Here is a 20,225-nt window from a genome sequence, read left to right as displayed (position 1 = left end):
AGGCGATATGGCCTTTTGTGCTGCGCATGGTGGATTGGTCTAGCTCTGCATGTGTAGTACCTACGATTTTATTAGCACCGTTCGATAGGTGCCTGATTCCAACAAAGCCGTCGTCCAAAGCGACCACACGTTTTCTCCTGGATCCTTTGGATATGGCATATTTTATATCTGTCTACTTGGATTTGAACAGCAACTAGCCCCGTACAAAAGCAAGATCTGTATAAGAAGCATAAATTAACCATTACAAGAGACTAAACACCTTGTCCATCGAAACGTTCTTAGCTTGGCGACAGACTGCACACTTCCCCTTTGAAGAGAGGTGGATCAGCGCTTTTGATATGCCCCTGCGCTTCTCCAGACTTCGTTTTCTTGGAAGACCCACACCCCCAAGTTTATCTGAGTCTCATGCCCGCGGAGAGGCCCAAGGTCGTTACGTCAAGGTCTTGGGATAGCGATGCTATACTCTGTTTTTGATCCTTCTGGGCCCATAACTAGCATCTTGGCTTGCTCTTGGAAAGCTGACGTCCCAGAGACACGACCTTATAAATAATAGTCGTCCGTTCCGAGCTCTGTCTAGTCCATCAGCTTGCCTTCATTCATTTTTTTCGCTCCCCAAGATCAACATTGCTTCCATATAATTGGTCCACGTGACCTGCACGTCTCAGTCAATACTACATGTTACACGTGCTTGGTGCAACATCATGCCTCCCGCCAAGATAGACACGGAGTCTCCCCCAGATGAGAGCGTCCATAAGGGCGTTCGCACTTCTGGAAGTGATGGCGGCCCTTCAGATAAGGCCGGCCAAGCCTCCATTGCCGCTCTGTTGCGCAACCCCCTTCTAGGATTGTCTCATGACGAGCTCATGGCAGACGTGGATGCCTTCACGGAGAAATATGGGCTCAACGAACACCGAGATTCTTTTCGTAAAGGTGCCTTAGTGGCTCAAGCCAGCAATCGCCCTAATGGCTTTGAAACTATTGCCGAACTGAACGAGGAAGAAAAGGCCGTGCTCCAGAAAGAAGTCACGCATCGCTGGGATCAACCCTTCATGCTCTATTTCCTCGGACTACTTTGTGCTGGATCAGCAATTGTGCAGATATGTCATACTTTCCCCGAATATACAAATCATTTCGCTGACAAGTACATTACGGTATGGATCAAACAGCGGTCAATGGTGCTCAGGTGCGCTCATCCTGTCCTAGCACATCTACCGCTGGTGGCTAACAAGTTGACGTAGGAATACTACTACAAGACTTTCAACATCACGGATCCATTAATACAAGGCTCGTGACTCCATCAGGGGGCCAGCGTAGTTCTTTTTCTAACAATGGAACAGGTCTCCTCAATGGTGCTCCTTATGCATTCTCAGCGCTCTTCGGCTGCTGGACCTCACCGTTCCTGAATAAATGGACAGGCCGCCGTGGCACTATCTTTATTTCATGCTTCTTCTCCGTCGTGACAGGATTTTGGATGGCGGCAGCAGATACGTAAGTCTACAAGTTCGCTCTCTAGATCTGGTCCAAGCTGATCGTTCATGACAGGTGGTACAATCTCTTGATCGCGCGCTTCGGGCTTGGTCTTGCCGTCGGCGCAAAGAGCAGCACAACGCCAGGTACGACACAAACCAAAGTAAAACAATTGAATCTTAGAAAATTAACAACTTGTCATAGTTTACTCAGCAGAGTCGGCACCAAAGGCTATCCGCGGGGCTTTAACAATGATGTGGCAAATGTGGACAGGTTCGTATTTATCTTTTGCTATCATAATAGTGCTCTTCCTCTTCTCCGGGCAGAGATACATTTGAGGGTTGTCTCCAGATGCATCATGAGAAACACTAACAAAATTCAGCTTTCGGCATCGCACTGGGACTGATTGTTTCAGTTGCCTTCCGGACCACGGATTTCCTCGGCCCAAACACCCAGTGGCGGTGGATGTTAGCAAGCACTTCAATCCCGCCCTTGATAGTTATGGTGCAGGTAAGACCGTCCCATAAAGGCCCGTTTCATCGTCCAATGTCTCGATTCTGAATTATCTAATTCATTTCACAGGTCTACTTCTGTCCCGAAAGCCCACGGTGGTACATGGAAAAGGGCAAATACACGCACGCCTTCCAGTCAGTCAGCCGACTACGCCGTCATAAAATCCAGGCTACGAGAGATATGTATTATGCACACAAGCTCCTCGAGGTCGAGACTCGAGCAAGAAGCGGTCACACCTGGAAAGAATTCTTCACCGTTCGAAGAAATAGGCGAGCCGCCACTTACTCGTATTTCGTTATGTTCATGCAACAGTTTTGCGGAATAAATGTCGTGTGAGTCGTTCTGATTAACAGCCGGCAGAAATTCTCGATGCCAGAGATGGCGGGATCTTTTACAGGACCAGGAAAACCAGGACGTGTGTACTAACAGGAGTTCAAGTATGTACTACTCAACGGCCATTTTCGAATCGTCCGGCTTCCAAAGGTCCGAGGCGTTGCTGACGAGCATGGGTATGGGCCTGATTAACTGGCTGTTTGCATTGCCCGCCTTCTATACGATCGACACCTTTGGCAGAAGGAATTTATTGCTGGTCACATTCCCTCTGATGTCGCTTGCTTTGATCTTCACCGCCTTTAGCTTCTACATACCTGAAGGAACCGGACGGCTGGCCTGCGTAGCGACTGGCATCTACATCTTCGCGGCCGTATACTCACCAGGGGCTGGGCCCGTGCCCTTCACATATTGCGCCGAGGCATTCCCACTCCACATTCGCGATATCGGCATGAGCAGCGCGACGGCCGTCACGTGGGGCTTCAACTTCATCATCAGCTTCTCGTGGCCAAAAATGGTGGACAGCTTCACGCCGACGGGGGCCTTCATGTGGTATGCGTGTTGGAACATCTTCGGATTTGTGGTTGCGTACTTCTTCCTCCCCGAGACGAAGAACTTGACGCTCGAGGAGCTGGACAGCGTCTTTGCCGTCCGAAACCGTGACCACATGCAGTATTATGCGAAGAAGGCGCCTTGGTACGTGAATAAATATTTGCTGCGTCGAGATGTCGCTCCGTTTCCTGCCCTTTATGAGGTTGATGATCATCACGATAGCCATCACGCAACCCAGGAGAAGGAAGTGGTGCAAGAAGCTGAGGGTGGTTTGGTGTCGGGTGGTTTGAGCGAGAAGCAATCTTGAATGGACAAGCTGGAAGGTAAGTGATGGTGATGGACGAGTTGCAGTACGAAATATCTCTGAATGGTACAGAGTAAAGACTTAGCCAAGGATGTTGGCCCGTGAAAAGTTGAAGACGATTCCGTCATGTTTGTTAGACACATTATTGTTAATGCGGTTTCAGTGTGTTTCTGAATACCGCCAACCTTGCAAAGTAATAACACTGGTATTTGGTAAACTTCTTCGTGATTTGAAATATGGAAGACGTTACGATACTTCGTCTCGATGTGCTCTGAACAAATTATATCTCTTAACCTCTGCGGTACACAAGTAAAAAAGTCTGGGGAGGGCTTCAATGCTACGTGAAAGGTGCCTTGTGAGTAAAATTCTGGTCGAAAGTTGATTCTTCTATCAATTGTTTGATGCTGCAAATGCACCGACTGCCTATGGCATAACAGCAAATGCCAAAAAGTTGAGACGACGTAATTCTTGAGAAGGGATGTACCCGGGAACGCTACAGAGCAGAAGCATTGCTCTACTTTTCTTTAAATGTTTCTCATTTCCTGGTAACGTCCTGTTGTTGACCATCCCGCTTCACTCCCCGCATCTCGCTCATTCTTGCCTCAGTCCATGACCCGAGCTCGCCAAAATATCCCTCAGGGTCATCCCCTCTCCACCGATTCAGAGTGGACCACAACCGCCGGGCATCGTTTCCGGCGTGGAGGGTCTTCTCGAGGTAAGGTGCACGTTCGTATATTGCCTGTGGTCGTAGTACACGCATGTCAGCTTATAAAGGCAGGTTTGGTAGGTATGCATATTGGGATAGTCAGAGGAAGTGGTAAGACACACATTTAAGAACTCAACAGCGTACTGTTGGTTCTGGAGACGTCTTTCCGGCTGACGCTCCAAATCCGACCTTATGTGCACCGACGGCTCGCCTTCCTCATTGACGATAAAGTCGCAACTGGCATTGGAAAATTCGATCTCGGTGAGAATAATCGGAATGATACACCCCGTCTCCCAGTCATACACCGAAGTTAAGCGGATCTCCCCTGCCTCGTCCACGTCGAACGACATGTTATGGATGCCAAAATCATCGTGTTGGAGAACTAATCGATACAGGACCTCCTCATCGCCCTCCGGGAGAATCAGGGGTATCAAGCGGAGCAGCGATTGTTTGGCAGCAAATGCCCGGGGGCCCACGGTCAGGTTGTCTTCCTCCCAACCGATTTTGTCACCTATGTCCCCGATCAAGCCTTCGACCTTTGCCTTGAGCATCGAAATACAGAAGTCTCGATTGGCATTGCTGGGAGGCAGGAATGTTTTGGGCCTCCACTCCACAGGCTGGAAGCTTGTCCAGAAAAGCCATGTGGTAACGAAGGTGGTTGTCAATGGCTTGTTCAACAATGCTGCACGACTTGCTGCTGCTTGAATAAGGAGCGAACCCTATTCCAAACCTCGAAGTCAGCGATATCGTATATTTGGTAATCAGTCACCTGTCGAAAAGCATGACTCGTCGCCCGTTGATATCCTCCGGAAGCTGGGTTGTCGACCGCTGAGACTGCTCGGAGTGGCGGAAGTAGATCAAGCGAGAAGTAGGGATGTCGGTAGTGCCCTCGAGGAGAAGGTACACGGCAGCCTCGAACTCGACCTGGTTGTGCAGCCAGGTCATAACGAAGCCGTCGTAATCTGGCATGTTCACATCAGCCCTCGCAACACGTGCCAGCACATCTCGGTGGTCGGAGAGTTTGATGTGAAATCCCTGTTGTCAATTCGATGATTAAAATCGATCAGCGGACTACACAAAAGATAACACTGGCCATGATAGTCAGGAAAGTACGCACGTAGTTGTTTGCGCCAGCGTGGACTTGGGGGATATCGACGACTCGGGCTTGGACTTGAGCCTCAACCTCTTGAAGCAGGAGCCTAACGTCCCAGACATCTTTAAAAGGGCTCTTTCCGTCGTGTAACAGTTGAAGCAGGCTTTTGCCATGCCATTTGGTACCATCTGGCATCAATGGCCACTTATTCCCCCGGTATCCATCTCCTGCAGATGGCCGTCGGACTGATATTCGGTGAGTTCCCCGGCATGACTGTTTTTGCAAATGTGCAAAAGGAATCGGGTAGGCTGAACTGTGTTACAATGTCAAGTTAGGCGCCGAAACTTCCAAGGTCCATGTACATATTCATCGTATCCTTACAAAATCGTAGAGCCTTGTAAGCGCGGGAGTTTCAAGTTGTTGCCTCGTAGGCTCGACTGATGGCGAAGGCTTGTCTGTGCAGCCGCAAGAGACGCTGGACAACCCACGTCACCACTGGAAGAGGGTGTTACGAAGGGAATACACCAGAGACTATGGTGCCAAATCTCGCTTCGGATCGTTGGATCTTGACCAAAATGTCGTCTAGCTGAGAAATAAGAGAGGAAGGAGAGGGCTTTTTCAACTGCCTCCGGCCTTGAGAGTTAAAGGCTTGTACCTTCAGGCGGCCCGTGACTCTCCTTTCCGTTGGCCGAGCTGCCAGTCACGCCAGTCCCATCCTATTGTGCGGTGACAGAGGCGGTCGTGATTCAAGTACTTGGCCAACGTTTCCTCCTTCAAGATGCCTGGTCTTGTACAAATTCGGCTGTACAACGGTCTCCAACAAGACAGTTGGAAACCCTAGCTCGGTCATATAAGCATCAATCCACGCCTTGAGGGTGTGGGTGCATCCATTTTCCTCTTGGCTGACTAAGACTGCCTACAAACAGCTTGGCGTGTGTCTTCTGGGTCCGACCTTCTTGTGGTCACTCATTCGAAGTCGAAGCCAAACCGCACTACGTGTTCACAGAAAATTTCTTTGGAGCCTGGCTGAGCGGCCAGGCGGATTTGAGGTTTCTCCACTAATGCATGATTACAAGCAGAATTTCGCGTGGATCTCCAGCATGGGTCTCATCCCCAGTTGACAATTGCCATGGCGAAGCCATCGTCAAGATGCCTAGCAAATCTTACCGCATGGTCCATGAGCATGCGGTTGCATGACCGCACTTGATAACATGATTGTGCTGATCATATGCAATCTGACTGCCCAAAAAGTCTGAGCAGAGGCCAAGTCGGACCAGAGCAGGCCGCAATGAAAACAATCCCATACCAACAGACAAATGCCGATGCCAATATGGAGGTTGGCGCAACAGGCGTCATGCCCATCAGCAATGAAAGGCACTTGTTCCGCGGAGGTTGCCTTCGCTTTCCGGAAATATAAAGCAGGCTGCAAGATGCATCGGCAATTTGTCACCAATATTCAGTACATGTCTCAAGAACGGTTGGGATTACTACCAAGGACAGTGTAACCAAAGATCTGCAAGTACTTGGGAGACTTGATCGCATCTCATGCTAGGCACGAGGGCCTACGACATGATCCCGGAGACAATTACTGTTGCGAAGGAAATGGTTAGTTCGGTAGAGTACCCGACATGCAAGGGTGGAGATTAGTCACAAGGCGGAATGAGGCCCTGTCGGCAACACTCTATGGCGATCAGGAGTGTAACGGAAGTTGGAGGAGCACGCATGTCAAAAAACATTCGCCAAACCTTATCAGAAACGTGTACCGAATAACGTAACCCCCCAGAGGTTCTATTTGGCCAACTAAGAACTTCATGCATTTATTGGGGAAGAAAGTTTATGTAGTGCGGCAAAGTATCACGAGGTCGCAACTGCGAATCTGTCAGGCTGTGGAACATGAGACGAACTAAACGGCCCATCCGCAGCCGCCAAGTATGATCGTCAAGTCAGAGCCCCTTCACTATCACGCCTCTCAGATCCGAGTGACGCTGGTCATGTGCTATATATCAGCGGTGTAAAGGATGCGCACTCAAGCTGTAGACACTGTTTTGTCCGCCTGATTAACATTCTCGTGGCAATAGACTCGTTCGTCTTGCGGACATCGTTCTAGATATCATCTAAGACGGCAATCATTCCGTGCAATTGATATTCCCACTCCACAAGTTGGGTCTTTCATTCTTTTCAAAGAACATGAAATACACGTTCGCTGTTGGTGCACTTGCCGGGCTCAGCACCGTCCTGGCAGCCGGAAACGTGCAGACCTTCACAGGCAACCTCGGCGGCGCTGCTCCCCCTGTGATCGAGAACGATGCCTCTGACCGGCCGTTTTCCGTCAATGGTGCCACTTTCTTGAACAAAGGCGCCGCTCTCCAGCGCAGCTGTGCTGTTCAGCACAATGCCTGCGCCAGTGCCGCGAACGGTGGGAAAGCCGATATAAGTGTCGCTGACTGCGACCAGCAGGGTATGCATACCTTATTTTCTTCCAGATGTCGCCTTTCAGTGCGGTTTCCCCTTCCCAGCTTCTTTCCCAAGAACATCTCGATTCACTGATCCTAACATACCTCCAGAGGACGCGTGCAACGCCGCCGCCGCTACCAAGGTCCGCGCCCGCGCCGCTGACTTCGGCAGCTGCGCAAACCCGGCGATCGAGTTTGCTCCCCAGAATGATCGCGGCGGAGCAGACGCCTTTGCCGCCGTTGATCAGAACGATTTCAATCACGGCTCCGCCAATAACATTAATGTCATCAGCGGGTTTATCTGCCAGCGCCTTGCGGACAGCTGCAAGGCCAGTCAGGATACCACCGCTGCGTGTGACGATGCTCAGGCGGCAGCTGATGGACTGTCTGGGCAGGCGGCTGCTGATGCGTTTAATAACGCCCTGGGGGTTTCTGCCTAGGCGAAGTCGTTAAAAATGTGACGATCGGAGGTTGAGTGACGAGGATTTCTCAGCGCGTGTGGAGTAGTTGATATCTCTTCTCACATTTCCGTAGTATCTAGTATGTACAGTACAGTGTCCATCACTCCAAGTTGACTTGATTGGGCACATGGGACGAGGTACTAAAATAGCTCAACGTTCAGTTTGAGTAAGCCAGGTATACACCATGTTACCTTTCAGTTTAGTCTGTCTGTGCATCATAGCCAAGTGCCTGCAACTGTGGATCTCGCCCCGGGAAGGATCAGTCTAATCAATAGCTCGCCCGACAATGTGACCAACAGCCTGAACTCTGTCAGACCTTGTGGGATTAACATCATAGCCCTCATTTCAAAGCTGACTTGTTCGATCTTTTGCCAACCCAGTGTCCGTCAAACCTCTTCTCGACACATAGCATGCTCCTCAAGCTGTAGCCTACCCTAAGCCAGGCGCATCTTTCACCCTGCACGTCTTCCATCTCAGGGCGTTCATATAAGCCTCGTGCTGTGCGCTCGCACCATGGCTTTACTCACCTCAGCAGTAGGGTCGATCCTGCTGCTGCTGCTTGCTTCCACGCTTTACTCGTTGGCTTGCTTGCTCCGAAACTACCTCGCGGCCCGCAAAATCGGCGTGCCGGTACGAATCATCCCAGTCGACCACATTAATCCACTGTGGTTGCTCGTGAGCCAGCGAGTCGTGTCTGCGCTCAGGCAGCTGCCCTCCTGGATGGGCGATAACAACATTACGAAGTATGACTACTTAGGATTTGAAATTCCTATACGATGGAGCAGTCACGCGGAGATGGGCGATGCATTTGTGTTGTGCACTCCGTCGAGGAACTGGTTGTATATTGGCAATCCGGAGGTCATCACGGCGATGCTGAAACGACCGAATGACTTTCCCCACGACTCACAGCTCACCGCTATGCTCGATGTCTTCGGGCCTAACATATCTACGGTGAGAGGAGAGCCCGGTCTCCGGATCTATTTGGGAGCAGAGATGAACAACCAAGCTGGATTCGGAGTGCTAACCATCGTATTTGTAGGCCCAAGGAGCGGATTGGAAGAAAATGCGCAAGCTAATGGGCTCTTGTTTTATCGACCAAAACTTCGAGATTGTCTGGCGTGAGAGCATTGCCCAGGCAAGCGATATGGGCCGATATTGGAGCTCTCGGCCATCGGTTGAGACCGTTGCCCATGATACACGCACGCTTTCACTTAACGTCATGTCAAGAGCTGGTTTCGGCAAATCATACCCTTTCAAGGGCCACCACGAGACACATGACACATTGAAAGGCAGCTCTATGAGCTATAAAGAGGCGCTTCAGACCATACTCGAAAATAGCATCTTGATCATGGCATTGGGCACTAAGCTCCTCGCGAAGTCTTGGCTTCCGAGCTTTTTCAAAAACCTTCACTACGCCTGCACTTCGTTCCAGGGATATATGACAGAGTTGTTCGAGGAGGGAAAGAAGACTTCAACTGCAGAGAGGATTTTCGACCGCACCCTTATGAACTCCCTGGTTCGTGCTTCACAGCAGGAGACGACTGGTAGTCTGAGCGAGCGTGAGATCTATGGAAACAGTAGGCCCGGCCCCCCAAAAAGAGATCTAACTTAGCCTTTCTTTGAGGCAGTAAGCTTCGAACTCGAGCTAACATTCGAATTCTTTCAGTGTTTGTGTTCAACTTTGCAGGCCACGATACCACAGCTCATACCTTCGAGTGGGTCATGCTCTTCCTAGCCGCAAACCCAGAGGTCCAGGATTGGATCCACGAAGAGGCACAACATGTCCTGGGCGACCGTCCAAAAGAGGAGTGGGATTACAAGACCGACTTCCCCCGCCTGAAGCGCTGCTTATCCGTCGTGTTCGAGTCGCTACGGCTCTACTCCCCCGTTGGCTTGGCAAAGTGGACCGGCGAGCACTCAGCAACGCTCCAAGTGGGAGAAAAACTGCTTACGATCCCACCAAAGACGATGGTTGTTCCGAGCAACGCCTCTGTACACACCGATCCGAGATACTGGGGCTCAGACTCCCTCACCTGGCGGCCGTCGCGCTGGATCGAAGCAGGACCGTCCGGTTCCAAGGACATCGACGGCGAGGAGCTGATCTCTCCCATCCGCGGTGCTTTTATTAGTTGGTCTGAAGGCGCGCGTGACTGCCCTGGCAAGAAGTTCTCGCAGGTAGAGGCTGTTGCGACGATAGCGGCGTTGTGTAAGGACTGGCGGGTGGACCCTGTCACCAACCCAGGTGAGACGCTTGATGCTGCCAGGAAAAGGGTGTCGCGTTTCATAGAAGAGGACACAGGCATGGTGCTGCTGGTTCAATTACTCCATCCTGAGCGCTCTCCTCTAGTTTGGAGGAAGAGGTAGCTTGTGGTGGCCTCAAGAGCTCGAGGAGGCAAATGGGTATGTTTGGTTTCGGCGTATAATGACTTTTTCCATTTGAGCTCCAAGAGGAGATCTTGTTTCGGTTTACATGATGTTGCGGCCCCTAGTGTTATATCTATGTACGAATATTGAAAAACAAATACGCGAGCTTGATGGAGAGGACTTGGCAACATATCCTTTTGTCGCACCTGAGCAACCAACCATTTCAAAACCGCCCTTAGTGTTTTGATCAGTCGTTGAACAATTTCGAACTCATTGTAGTTGTTACAACTCACCATACTGGATGGGCTTGGTCCCGTATGGGTCACTGTTGGTTGCTCCGGGTGGGTCACGAAACTGTAGCCAATCATGCCGAAACACCTTCATCAGGCAGCAAAAGCCAACCTCAAATCTGAGCCTTTAATTAGCCACTCCAGTCGTTCCCAGCCCAGACAGTATCACAACCGTTCATCCTCTCTTACCTGAGAAATCCTCGATGGGCTAAGAAGCAATTGTCAACAACTACAAACACTTCTAATATCGGCGGATAATCCATCAACGCAACCATGAACACCACGGAACCAGCGCTGGTAACAGCAGCAAGAATCTCTGCCGTACTCGATGAAAACACCAAAATAGATCCTTCAAGAGAGCAAAATGTGGAAGCCATGAAGAATTTTATCAAAGACGGCAAGAACCTCCCCAACCGGCCCCAGCGCGAAGTCCTCTATGCCGTAGATGGCGTGGCCGGCCTCACGAGCAAACCCGAGTTCTTCAAAATACTCAAGAATGCGTACACCAAGGTCCCGAAGGCCGAGGTGTGTTATTTTATCGTGAGTGTCCGATCGAACACAGTTGCTTGTTCCCTCATCTGTCCTTGCTAATAAGCCCCGATGCAAAATGAAAACAGGGCTTGCAATGCCAGCCGTCAGTGATGTATCAAAAGCCATCGAGGCCGTCTTATACTCCCCCTCCGACTCCTGAAGAGCCCCAAGTCAGTGAAGGAAGCCTTTCTGTGATACAGCTTTTGGGGGGCCCACAGTCTTATGCCTACCTTCTATTTTGTCTGCAGTAAGCTTTGACCTCATCGCCAGACAGATAAAACTTTGAGGGAAAGATTGGCTGACGTGGTGCGTGAAGGTCTATGTCTACACTACCAAGTCACCGGCCTGGTGGTGAGAATCTTGAAGTTGACATAGGTGGCGAGTAGAAATGAGGACATGTATAGATGTAGGGCATGCATTCAAGGTGTACCTAGCACAATTCCGACTTGAACCACATGCATGCTCCGTGACTTTGCGACGCTGGGCAGCTACGCAACCATAGGCAGTGCACCTTAAAAAGTAACACACATTCGTGCTGACTTCAAATCTTCATCTACTCGCAGTGGTATACAGATTCAGCAGCACAAACACAAACACTCAGCACCAAGAAAGAATTCTTTCCAATCTTATTTATATTCCACATCCCCGCAGGAGCGCCAGTCGAGACTCATCCCACCCGTCCGTCCATCTGTCTGTCTACCTGGTCGATCGATCGATTTCCATCTTTTTTTTTGTTCTTTTTGAATCAGCTTTTGTTTTCCCCCCAATGGCGTGCATACAATTCAACGTTCCTACTCCCCTACCCCCAGCTCACTTAGCCAGGCCCATCTTCTCTCGTACTCCAACCGACCCACTGCCCATGTACGTACGCACGTGTATGCATGCATGTATGTAGAAACCGACTCCAGCCCAAGCCAGCTAAAAGGATAAAAATATATGAGATTCGCACCCCCAGGACCAACCAAACGAAACGATCTTTGTGACCTCATACAGCTGTGACAAACAGACAGACCTGAGACGGCCCCGGCACAATTTGTGCCGGGGGAGGGGCGAAAGCAATTGTCCTTGCGTGATTAAGATACACAGAGAAACAAAGGGAAGTAAAAACAAGAAAGAGAAGAAGAGCAGAGAAGAGCTGACTGCTTGGCTACCGCATTTTTGCGAGCTGGCGGCCCTTTTTGTCCCTTACACCCGCGAATGCCTTTGATGCTGACAATGACGATGACGGCGCCGACGACGACGACGACGACGACGACGGAACGGTCTGAAGTATGCGGATTTTGTGTCTTGTTTGTGCCCTTGCGGTTGTTGTTCACGTTCCCCTCGAGAAGAACGCCGGTGCTGAATAAATAAAAAAGACACAAGAAGAAAGAGTACCCTCAATCAGCTTGATCTCAGCTGGCCACCCACCCATCCGTCCCCGTAATCAGCCCGCACCTTTTCAAATTTCACCTACTGCCGACCGTGTTCACCTAGATCATTTCTTGTTCCTCAAGTGGATATGCTCGATTGGAAGTACATTGAAAGGTGTCGGCAGTCTCATTTTCAACACGCGTAGATCAAACTTTGTTAGGCCCGTTGAACGCCGCGCTGAGCCTGTGGTTTGCAATCGAAATCAAATGACGCAAGGAAAAAGTGTTGTAATTGTTGTTGCTGGTGACTACTGGTTGTGCAGTCGTGCCAGCCGCTTGATCTTGACCATTATTATGGTCGGTTAGTCAGCTGTCGTTAGCTGATGTTGTCCCTCCGTCGTTATCGACAGACTGCTCATTGAGATCGATAGGGGGTTCTTTTGAGGTTGATTTTGGCTGATCTTCAGTCCCGAGCGTGGGAGAAGACAGCTTTCGCTCAATTGTAGATGGAGGCGGCCTCGGTGTCTCCTCGATCTCGTCTCCGTCCTTTGTAGCCAACTCGGCCGCTTCCCCAGACGGAGGTGTGTGAATAATCACGGTCTTCTCATCTTCCTCATTCTCCTCCTTGATCACTGGAGCCGGGCTCAGAACTAGTCCACCAGCATGTAGATCCGGTGGCTGGAGACTAGGACCAGATCGTGGGGATTGACATTCAACCTCATTCGCAGACGCAGAAAGACCTTGCATCCTCAGCTCGGTTGCGGACGAGCCATCCGGCAAGTTGGTACTCTCATGGCTGTTGGCGCGCATCATCTCGATGCCGAGCTTCGATGAAGGGAGCACCGACTTGCTACGGTAGTGCTGCTTCGAAGTTGAAACCGATGCTGGGGCAGAAGTTGGCCCAGGACTGCCTGCCTTGCCGGTGCCTCCGAGGCCTAGCTCTTCGTCCTCATCGTCTGCGGAATCGAAGCCGGTGTTGCCCTCGAGGCGTCTCTTCTCCATTATTTCTCGTTTCGCCCGCAGTCTCTCGAAAGAGCGACGTGGCTGCGGACCGGCTACCGGCACAACTGTTGGACCGTGCTCGATCTGTCCCGGAGCACTTGTCTGGAGCCGCAGCGGAGGCATGCCCTTCGCAAGATCACTCGAGCTCAGCATATGCTCCTCCGATGAGACATCAATTCCCAGGCCGTGCTCGCTCCAATCACCCGTGGCCTTCCGACTAATCACGACAGGGATGTCATCAGTCGATATTGACTCTGAGTCGCCAAACAGGCTAGAGGAAATCGAGTCCTCGCGGCTAGAACCACGGAAGCTGCTACCGGGCCGGTTTGCAAAGCCAGAAGACGTACCACTGGTAGGGCTATCCTCCAGTCTCAAGCTCTCCTGCCTCAAGCTTGACGGTATCGGGCGGGCCAGCGACATCGGCGTCATGTGAGGTTGACTGGGCGACGCAGGTTTCCACTGACAAAAGTGAGTGAGGACCTCAGTCAGTTTCGACGAGCTGATGGGCTTCTCAATCAGCGAGTCAAAGTAGTGCGGAGCCTGAAGTTCCTTCAAATACGCGGTAATGGCCACTAGTGGCGTGTGCGAATTGGCATTCTTGGTCTCGCGAATCATCTTGGCGACGTCGGCACCGTTGATTTGCGGTAGCTTGAACTCCATGAATATCACGTCGAATTTGATGTCGCTCATGGCGTACCGAACAGCCTCAGAGCCAGTGGAGGCCGAGATTGTGCGGCAGCGCAGCTTCTCCAGCAACTTTTCCATGACCATCCGAGATACAGGGTGGTCTTCGCATATTAGAACGTCGAGCGGCCGGAATGTTGGGCAGTCATACGTGATTTGTGACAACCGCCGGGAGCTGTGGCGCCGCCTCTGGACCCTAAGAAGCGCGGCATTGGCTTTTTCGCCTTCGTTATCAGACGACGAAGGTGACATGTCGAAGACTTGGCTGCGACGGTTTCGATGGTGTGCTAAGAGGTCGGCAGCCACAGGGCTTCCTTCCTGCGAGCCGACGGTAAGTGACCTCGACCTAGCGCTCGATTGGCCACTTCCCTGGCGAGGTGTCGTAACCGTCCTCTGTGGAGATAAAGCGAGTGGCGGCGGTGCACCGCGGCCCTTAACAGGAGACGCTGACACTGATGAGGCGGCCTTCTGAAGGCTCGGCGGAACACGTGGCACATCGAAGAAGTTGCCTGGCTGAAGTGAGCTACCAGAGCTTGACTGTTGAGACAAATTGGAAGCATTACTGGAAGCCTTACGTCTTCCTTCTTGCCCTGCCACAAACGAAACCAGAAGAGGAGACGATGGCTGTGAGACTCGGCTTGGCGACGAGTGCGCGTTGCTCAAGCCTGATGGAGACTGTGGGCGCTGAGTGGCTTTCGCGTTGGACAACGTCCTGTGTACTGGGTTTGACAACACAGGACTGCCCTCGAGGCCAGCGCCACCTGGTGAAGTGACTTGGTTTATGCCAACAGGGCTGGTGGCCGCTGATGATTTGTTCTGTGCCGCCAAGGCATCTGCGCGCAATTTCTGGATGACATCTTTGTTTGCTTTGTCTAGCACAGGTAAGTTCTTGTAAGCAAAGTTGCCAAAGTCATCATTGACCATAGGTTCGCTCAGTCTTCTGCTCTTGAGATCTCGGACGTGGGGCGGTATGTGCAGAGGCATCAGTCCGCGCTTCATCGAGTTGACTTGTGACCGTACGCGGTTCAAAGCGTCGTGCGGGCGTTCTGGATAATCAGTGACAGGGCCGCCTGGTTGCGGCGACAACTGATCCTCCATCTCTTCTGCAAATGATTGCAATGTGGCACCACGAGCATCGAAGTATTCGGTATCCTCGAGATTTTCGGGCTGTGGCACGAATTGAGCCTCATCCAACAACAAAGTCTCCCAGCTGAGTCCCTGAAACCAAGTGTGATTCCGAATCTCCTCTCCACCAGATGCGAAGTTCTCGTTCTTGTTCGAGCCTAGCCGTTCCTGTGGGTCTATGCACAGTAATTTGTTGATCAGATCCTTGGCTTCAGGCGACACTTCATCCTCGCTCTCGTCCGGCCAGTGAATCCTTCGAGCCAGGATATTCTCGAATACTTGATCGGGCTCGCTTGCATTGAAAGGCGGTATGCCATAGAGAAATTCGAACAAGATGCAACCAACCGACCACCAATCACTTGTCTCATCTTGAGGTTCGCCTCGGATCGTCTCTGGGGCGAGGTAGTCGGGCGTGCCAACAAACCGCCGGCTTGTATCTTCCGGATCAAACAAGGCCCAGTTCGGCGGAGGCATGCTAGGCAAAGGTGGTGTGGCCTTTCCTTGGTCCATGCTGCCTTGTGTGCTCGTCGTGCTTGCTTGGCGCAGAGACCCGGCCTCTATGGAGGGACTGCCTCCTTCACTTCCCTCGTTCGGCGACATGATAGCCTGGGACGCTGAGCTTTGAGTACTATCGTTCAGACTGAAGTTGCCAAGCATGTGAGTCAGAGACTCGCTGCCTCCACTATCGCTTCGATGGCTACTAGATATTCGGCGGGGCTCTTGCGCCGTGCCAAGGCTGAAATAGGACGGTTGCCCGAGGCTTAGGCCGAAATCGCTAGGAGTCATCTGCGGTGTTGAGCCCGGTGATGAAGGGTGGCGTGGGGCATGGACATCGAGTGATGTTGATCGAGAAATTGAGGACCCCACGGACGTAGACCTTGCGAATGGGCCTGTTTTTAGTAAGTCAGGAGCGGGCTCAGTCGAGCCACTGTTAAGGGCTCGCTTCTGTCGGCCGACTAAACCCATCCGTGAAAGACCGAAGTCGGTTAGTTTCAGATGACCTTTTTGATCGATGAGAAGGTTATCCGGCTTCAAGTCTCTGTGCACGATACCACGACTGTGAAGATGCTCGACACCAAGGACGACTTCGCCAAGGTACTTTTTTACCCAATCCTCCGGAAGCCCGCCAAGCACCTTGATCAGAGAGGCGCAATCGCCGCCATTGAGGTACTCCATCACCAGATACAAGTAGTCTTTGCTTGAGAACGTCCAGTAAAGCTTAGCGACGAAGTCGCTTTCGCCTTGCCACATCATGATGGCCCGCTCAGCCTTGACGTTGGTAACCTGATTCTTTGCCACCATATCCGCTTTCTTTAGCACTTTGATCGCGAAGTATTCTCCAGTAGACTTTTTCTTGGAGAGGTACACGCTGCCGAAAGCACCCTTGCTGATGGGTTTGATGACCTCGAAGTCTTTGATCGAGGGCGGGACAGCACGGGCCATGGGCGGGGCACCCACTCCGTTGAGCCGTGGCGAGGGTGGCAATCTGACATTTTCCCCTGTTGATGATGATATCGCGGCAGAGGACTGTCTTCTGTGATGATGATGATGGTGTTGGTGGTGTTGGTGTTGAGGAACAGCAATGGGTGAGCTGAACTCGCTGTTGGGCAATTTTGGTGACGGCTCTGGAGAAACCATGCCGTCTTGCTGAAACCCAAGACCTCGAGGTTTCGAGATTCTGAGGGGCGATGAGGGTTGGTGGGCGCTGCGAGATGGTGATTCTTGCCTTCGTGGAGAGATGGCACCAGGAAGGATCCAGCTTCGTCGGTGATGGGACCGAGAACTGGCTTGTCTCCTCAGATCCCCAAACTCTGAGATCGGAGACTCTGTTCGTGGAGGGGGTCGAGAGGCCACCGAAGACGATCGCACACTGCCTTCGCTATCCCCTGTATCACTCTCGAGAAGCATTGACTCTCGGCGTGACTCTCTTGCACCCTGACCAAGCGCACCTAGCATGCCATGATGGGATCGGGGCGTGGGACATTCTTTCGGACTGCTTGAGCGTGTCGACTCGATAGCTGTGGAGAACCGTCGCTTCTCGACGTCATCGCTTAGGTTTGCGTTTTCCAGAGCCAAGGCAAGAGATGCGCCCGCGTCGAAAGATCCGGGGAAAATGCCCTCTTCCTGGGCAGGTGTGACATCCTCTTCTCCAGTTTCCGACCCAGACTCGGTAGAATCGCTCATCCGCCCGGCAGCGATCCGAGCAGCTCGTCGCATGGCACCATCAATGCAGTCTTGGACCTTTATCGAGAACTCAATGCGTATGCGCTCTGCATATTCGATGATTTTCCTATGGCGGAAGACGGCGTCAATCTTGGCCTTTGCGATTCGTTCTGTATCGGCACACAAGAATGCCAAACCCTGCTCCTGCTCGAGAGTGTTGGTACTGGGAGAATGCCATTGCATGACCTGGCCTATTCTTGACTCGGATTGCGGCGATTGAGTGCGGAACTCCCCCGGGTTCTGCGTTGAGGACTCTTTGATGGCCGGGGTGCTGATCTCAATTGCCGTGTCACACAAATCGAGTAGCAACTCGACGATCCGGGCCTGTGGTCGCCGAACAGCGAAGGATCTTGCACGCGAATGACCAAATCCCGAGGATCTCTCTCGTGATCGGGCACCGCTAGTTGATGGGGAGGATGTCCCGGGCGACGAGGCGCTGGATTGTGGAGGCCCAATGGGCATTCCTTTGTATTCAGCTGCTGGTAAGGCCGTTTGCTCTCCGATGAGCGAGCGACTCTTTCGGGCCTCCAGGGCATCAAGAACCTTGACAATGGCATGGCGGTGCTCTGACAAGCTTTCCTGAGCCATCTGCACCTCCATTTCGGCCTGGTGCTCCTGTAGGCAAAGGTCTGTGTGCTTTTCAAACCACCAAGGCGGTATTTGGCGCTCGCAAATCCGACAGAGAACGGGCGGTGGAGGATCATAGCTAGTAGGATCCTCCAAGCCTACTTCTGCAAGTCGGGTCAGATAGCCAGCGAGGACTTCGGCTCCGGAACCAAGTGAGTCGACGAGCTCGGAGTCGAGATCTATCTTGATCTCTCGGGGCGCAACCCATGGCCTGATCATCCACATAACCTAGGAAACGAGTCAGCTTGTTCTTGGAGATTGTAGTTATCGGGGCGACCTACGTGGCTTTCTCCACCAGTATCATGGACCATGATGCCTTGCGCCTCGAGGTCGACGACTTGTGGGGCACCCTCCTCTTGCTCGGTTTCGTCCTGTTGTTCGCTGTCCTGGGGAGCATCTTCGGAAGCGAGTAACTTCGACTCAGGCCCAGTCTTGACAGAGAAGCGGATGAATTTGCTACCGGAATCATCCTCCTGCATGGACTCAACCACGTCGGTGAATATGGACGTAGGCTCGCTCACGACGACATCGGAAATGAGGGTGCCCTGAGCTTGAGCCGCATCCGTACCGATCACATCGACCCAAGAAGGGCTCACCCAGCGGATGGAGCCATCAAGGTTCAAGTCGACAATGACGTTCAGGGTCTGTTCTGCAGCCTCCTTGAGATCTTCCCTGTCCTTCTCCCGTTGGTGGTGGCTGAGAGACCTTTCCATGACGCCGGCCGTCTGGGCGCGCAGCGACGTCACCGCCGGCGGAGCCATTTGTGCCGGATCTGTATCCATTGGGGGCTGGGCTCAGACGACAGAACCAACTTGGACCAGCTCATCTGTGGGCTCGTGTTGGGGGCAATGAAGGGTAGGTTCGAAGCAAGTCGTAAGTTGAATCGTTCAGGGGGTCGTCTGGGAGTCTCTGATGTCGCAGCCGTGGGTGCAAACGCGTCGATGGTGAAAGAGCGCATGAATGACTGACGTGTGTAGGGGTCGGTTGAGAGTGGCAGGCCGGAGACGTTGGAAACGGGGTGCGGCGGACGGAGAATTGGCGATAAATAGGTGGTCGTCGGCGACGGTAGCAGTAGCGACGGCGTGCGGCCAACAAGCAGGGCTGGCTCGACAGCCCGGCCAGGACGAAGGTGTCTGGCACGAACAGCCCAGAGCTACATCAAGCAGCATGCAGCGACCCGAGACATATCTGGTGTGGACGTCTCTGTGCCTCTGCAAAGCTGGGGGGAGAGAGCAGGTCGAGGGAGGCTGTGTCGAGCGTGGAGCGTGGTCGGAGGGCGTACGAGTGCCCGTCACGCCGACATGGGCAACGAAAACAAAAATGGGCCGTCAGCTGCTATACAGTGGTGGTGGTACTGGCCTCGTTCACTCTGTCGTTGGTGGTTGGTCGCGGGTCGCGGGTGGGCAAGGGAAGAGGCCCGTTTCGATTTTGGAGTCCTTGGCCGACCAACTGACAGACTGACTGGGTGACTGGGCACACTTGACTTGCTGGGCCTGCTTGGTCTGGCTCGACGTGGACTTGGTCGGGGCTCGTCGTGTACTATGAGGAACAGGCGAGGTTAGTGGGGACCTGACTGGCGAGTGCTGGCTGGGAAGGCTGGTTGGCTGGCTTTGGTTGGTGGGTGTCAGGATCAAAGTTGGAGTGGCAGGAAGTGGGCACGGGACTGCACAGCAATGCAGTGTCTCGTCAACATCGTGGCGCGCTGCTAGTGCGGGTGGTGGTGCCGCCTGCCTTTGCACTAACAGAGGAGAACAACAAAACAGGGACAAAGAAAAAGAGGACCTACATGCTGGACTATGCTATGCATGCACAGCTGGTGCATAGGGATGGGGCACAGATTACCCAATGCTGCTTTTGGTGCAGGCAGATGATTAATGTAATGTCAGGTCCGGTCAGGTCATTCAAGTTCAGGTTCAGGTCAACGGTGCGAACGGCTGGTGCGGCTCGGTTGGGCGCGTCCAACATCAAACACCGAGTCCAGCCCACTTGCAGATGCAGATGCAGTCGCAGTCGCAATCGCAGTTGAAGTTGCAGTTCCAGTCCAAGTTCAAGTTTCCAGTCGTGGAGCCCCAAGTGAGCGGCAAGTGAGGCAGGACTGATGCACGTCGACAATGCAGAGGGGTGGAAACAGAGGGGGTAAGTGGGAGA

At 52.5% G+C, this 20,225-nt stretch overlaps 6 protein-coding genes across 6 annotated transcripts; 4 read left to right on the top strand and 2 right to left on the bottom strand.

The window, feature by feature from the left end:
* Positions 1–701: 701 nt before the first annotated feature.
* Positions 702–3,169, top strand: J7T55_010641 (metabolite transport protein YwtG; the record flags this gene model as incomplete). The annotated part of the gene is made up of 7 exons (XM_053130733.1): positions 702–1,183; positions 1,285–1,488; positions 1,543–1,613; positions 1,672–1,740; positions 1,850–1,977; positions 2,050–2,312; positions 2,419–3,169. The coding sequence occupies 7 exons, from the start codon at positions 702–704 to the stop codon at positions 3,167–3,169; spliced, it is 1,968 nt and encodes a 655-aa protein (XP_052990924.1).
* A 532-nt stretch (positions 3,170–3,701) lies between these two features.
* J7T55_010640 (uncharacterized protein) lies at positions 3,702–5,335 on the bottom strand (the record flags this gene model as incomplete). The annotated part of the gene is made up of 6 exons (XM_053130731.1): positions 3,702–3,905; positions 3,995–4,496; positions 4,642–4,907; positions 4,990–5,087; positions 5,171–5,238; positions 5,328–5,335. The coding sequence occupies 6 exons, from the start codon at positions 5,333–5,335 to the stop codon at positions 3,702–3,704; spliced, it is 1,146 nt and encodes a 381-aa protein (XP_052990923.1).
* Positions 5,336–6,253: 918 nt separating this feature from the next.
* Positions 6,254–7,858, top strand: J7T55_010639 (uncharacterized protein; the record flags this gene model as incomplete). Its single annotated transcript, XM_053130730.1, has 4 exons — positions 6,254–6,356; positions 6,518–6,570; positions 7,150–7,423; positions 7,530–7,858. 4 exons carry the CDS (start codon positions 6,254–6,256, stop codon positions 7,856–7,858), a joined length of 759 nt encoding a protein of 252 aa, XP_052990922.1.
* A 534-nt stretch (positions 7,859–8,392) lies between these two features.
* J7T55_010638 (uncharacterized protein) lies at positions 8,393–10,243 on the top strand (the record flags this gene model as incomplete). Its single annotated transcript, XM_053130729.1, has 3 exons — positions 8,393–8,830; positions 8,919–9,456; positions 9,546–10,243. 3 exons carry the CDS (start codon positions 8,393–8,395, stop codon positions 10,241–10,243), a joined length of 1,674 nt encoding a protein of 557 aa, XP_052990921.1.
* Positions 10,244–10,806: 563 nt separating this feature from the next.
* On the top strand, positions 10,807–12,332 carry J7T55_010637 (uncharacterized protein; the record flags this gene model as incomplete). Its single annotated transcript, XM_053130728.1, has 3 exons — positions 10,807–11,073; positions 11,381–11,415; positions 12,230–12,332. 3 exons carry the CDS (start codon positions 10,807–10,809, stop codon positions 12,330–12,332), a joined length of 405 nt encoding a protein of 134 aa, XP_052990920.1.
* Positions 12,333–12,782: 450 nt separating this feature from the next.
* On the bottom strand, positions 12,783–18,838 carry J7T55_010636 (serine/threonine-protein kinase RIM15; the record flags this gene model as incomplete). The annotated part of the gene is made up of 5 exons (XM_053130727.1): positions 12,783–16,117; positions 16,229–17,053; positions 17,222–18,065; positions 18,180–18,305; positions 18,359–18,838. The coding sequence occupies 5 exons, from the start codon at positions 18,836–18,838 to the stop codon at positions 12,783–12,785; spliced, it is 5,610 nt and encodes a 1,869-aa protein (XP_052990919.1).
* Between the last annotated feature and the right edge of the window lie 1,387 nt (positions 18,839–20,225).

This window comes from Diaporthe amygdali, assembly GCF_026229845.1.
Source record: "Diaporthe amygdali strain CAA958 chromosome Unknown NODE_24_length_778219_cov_64_757418, whole genome shotgun sequence".
NCBI lineage: Eukaryota > Fungi > Ascomycota > Sordariomycetes > Diaporthales > Diaporthaceae > Diaporthe > Diaporthe amygdali.
Note: the sequence above shows the minus strand (reverse complement) of the source record. Positions and strands in the feature narration are given on the sequence as shown.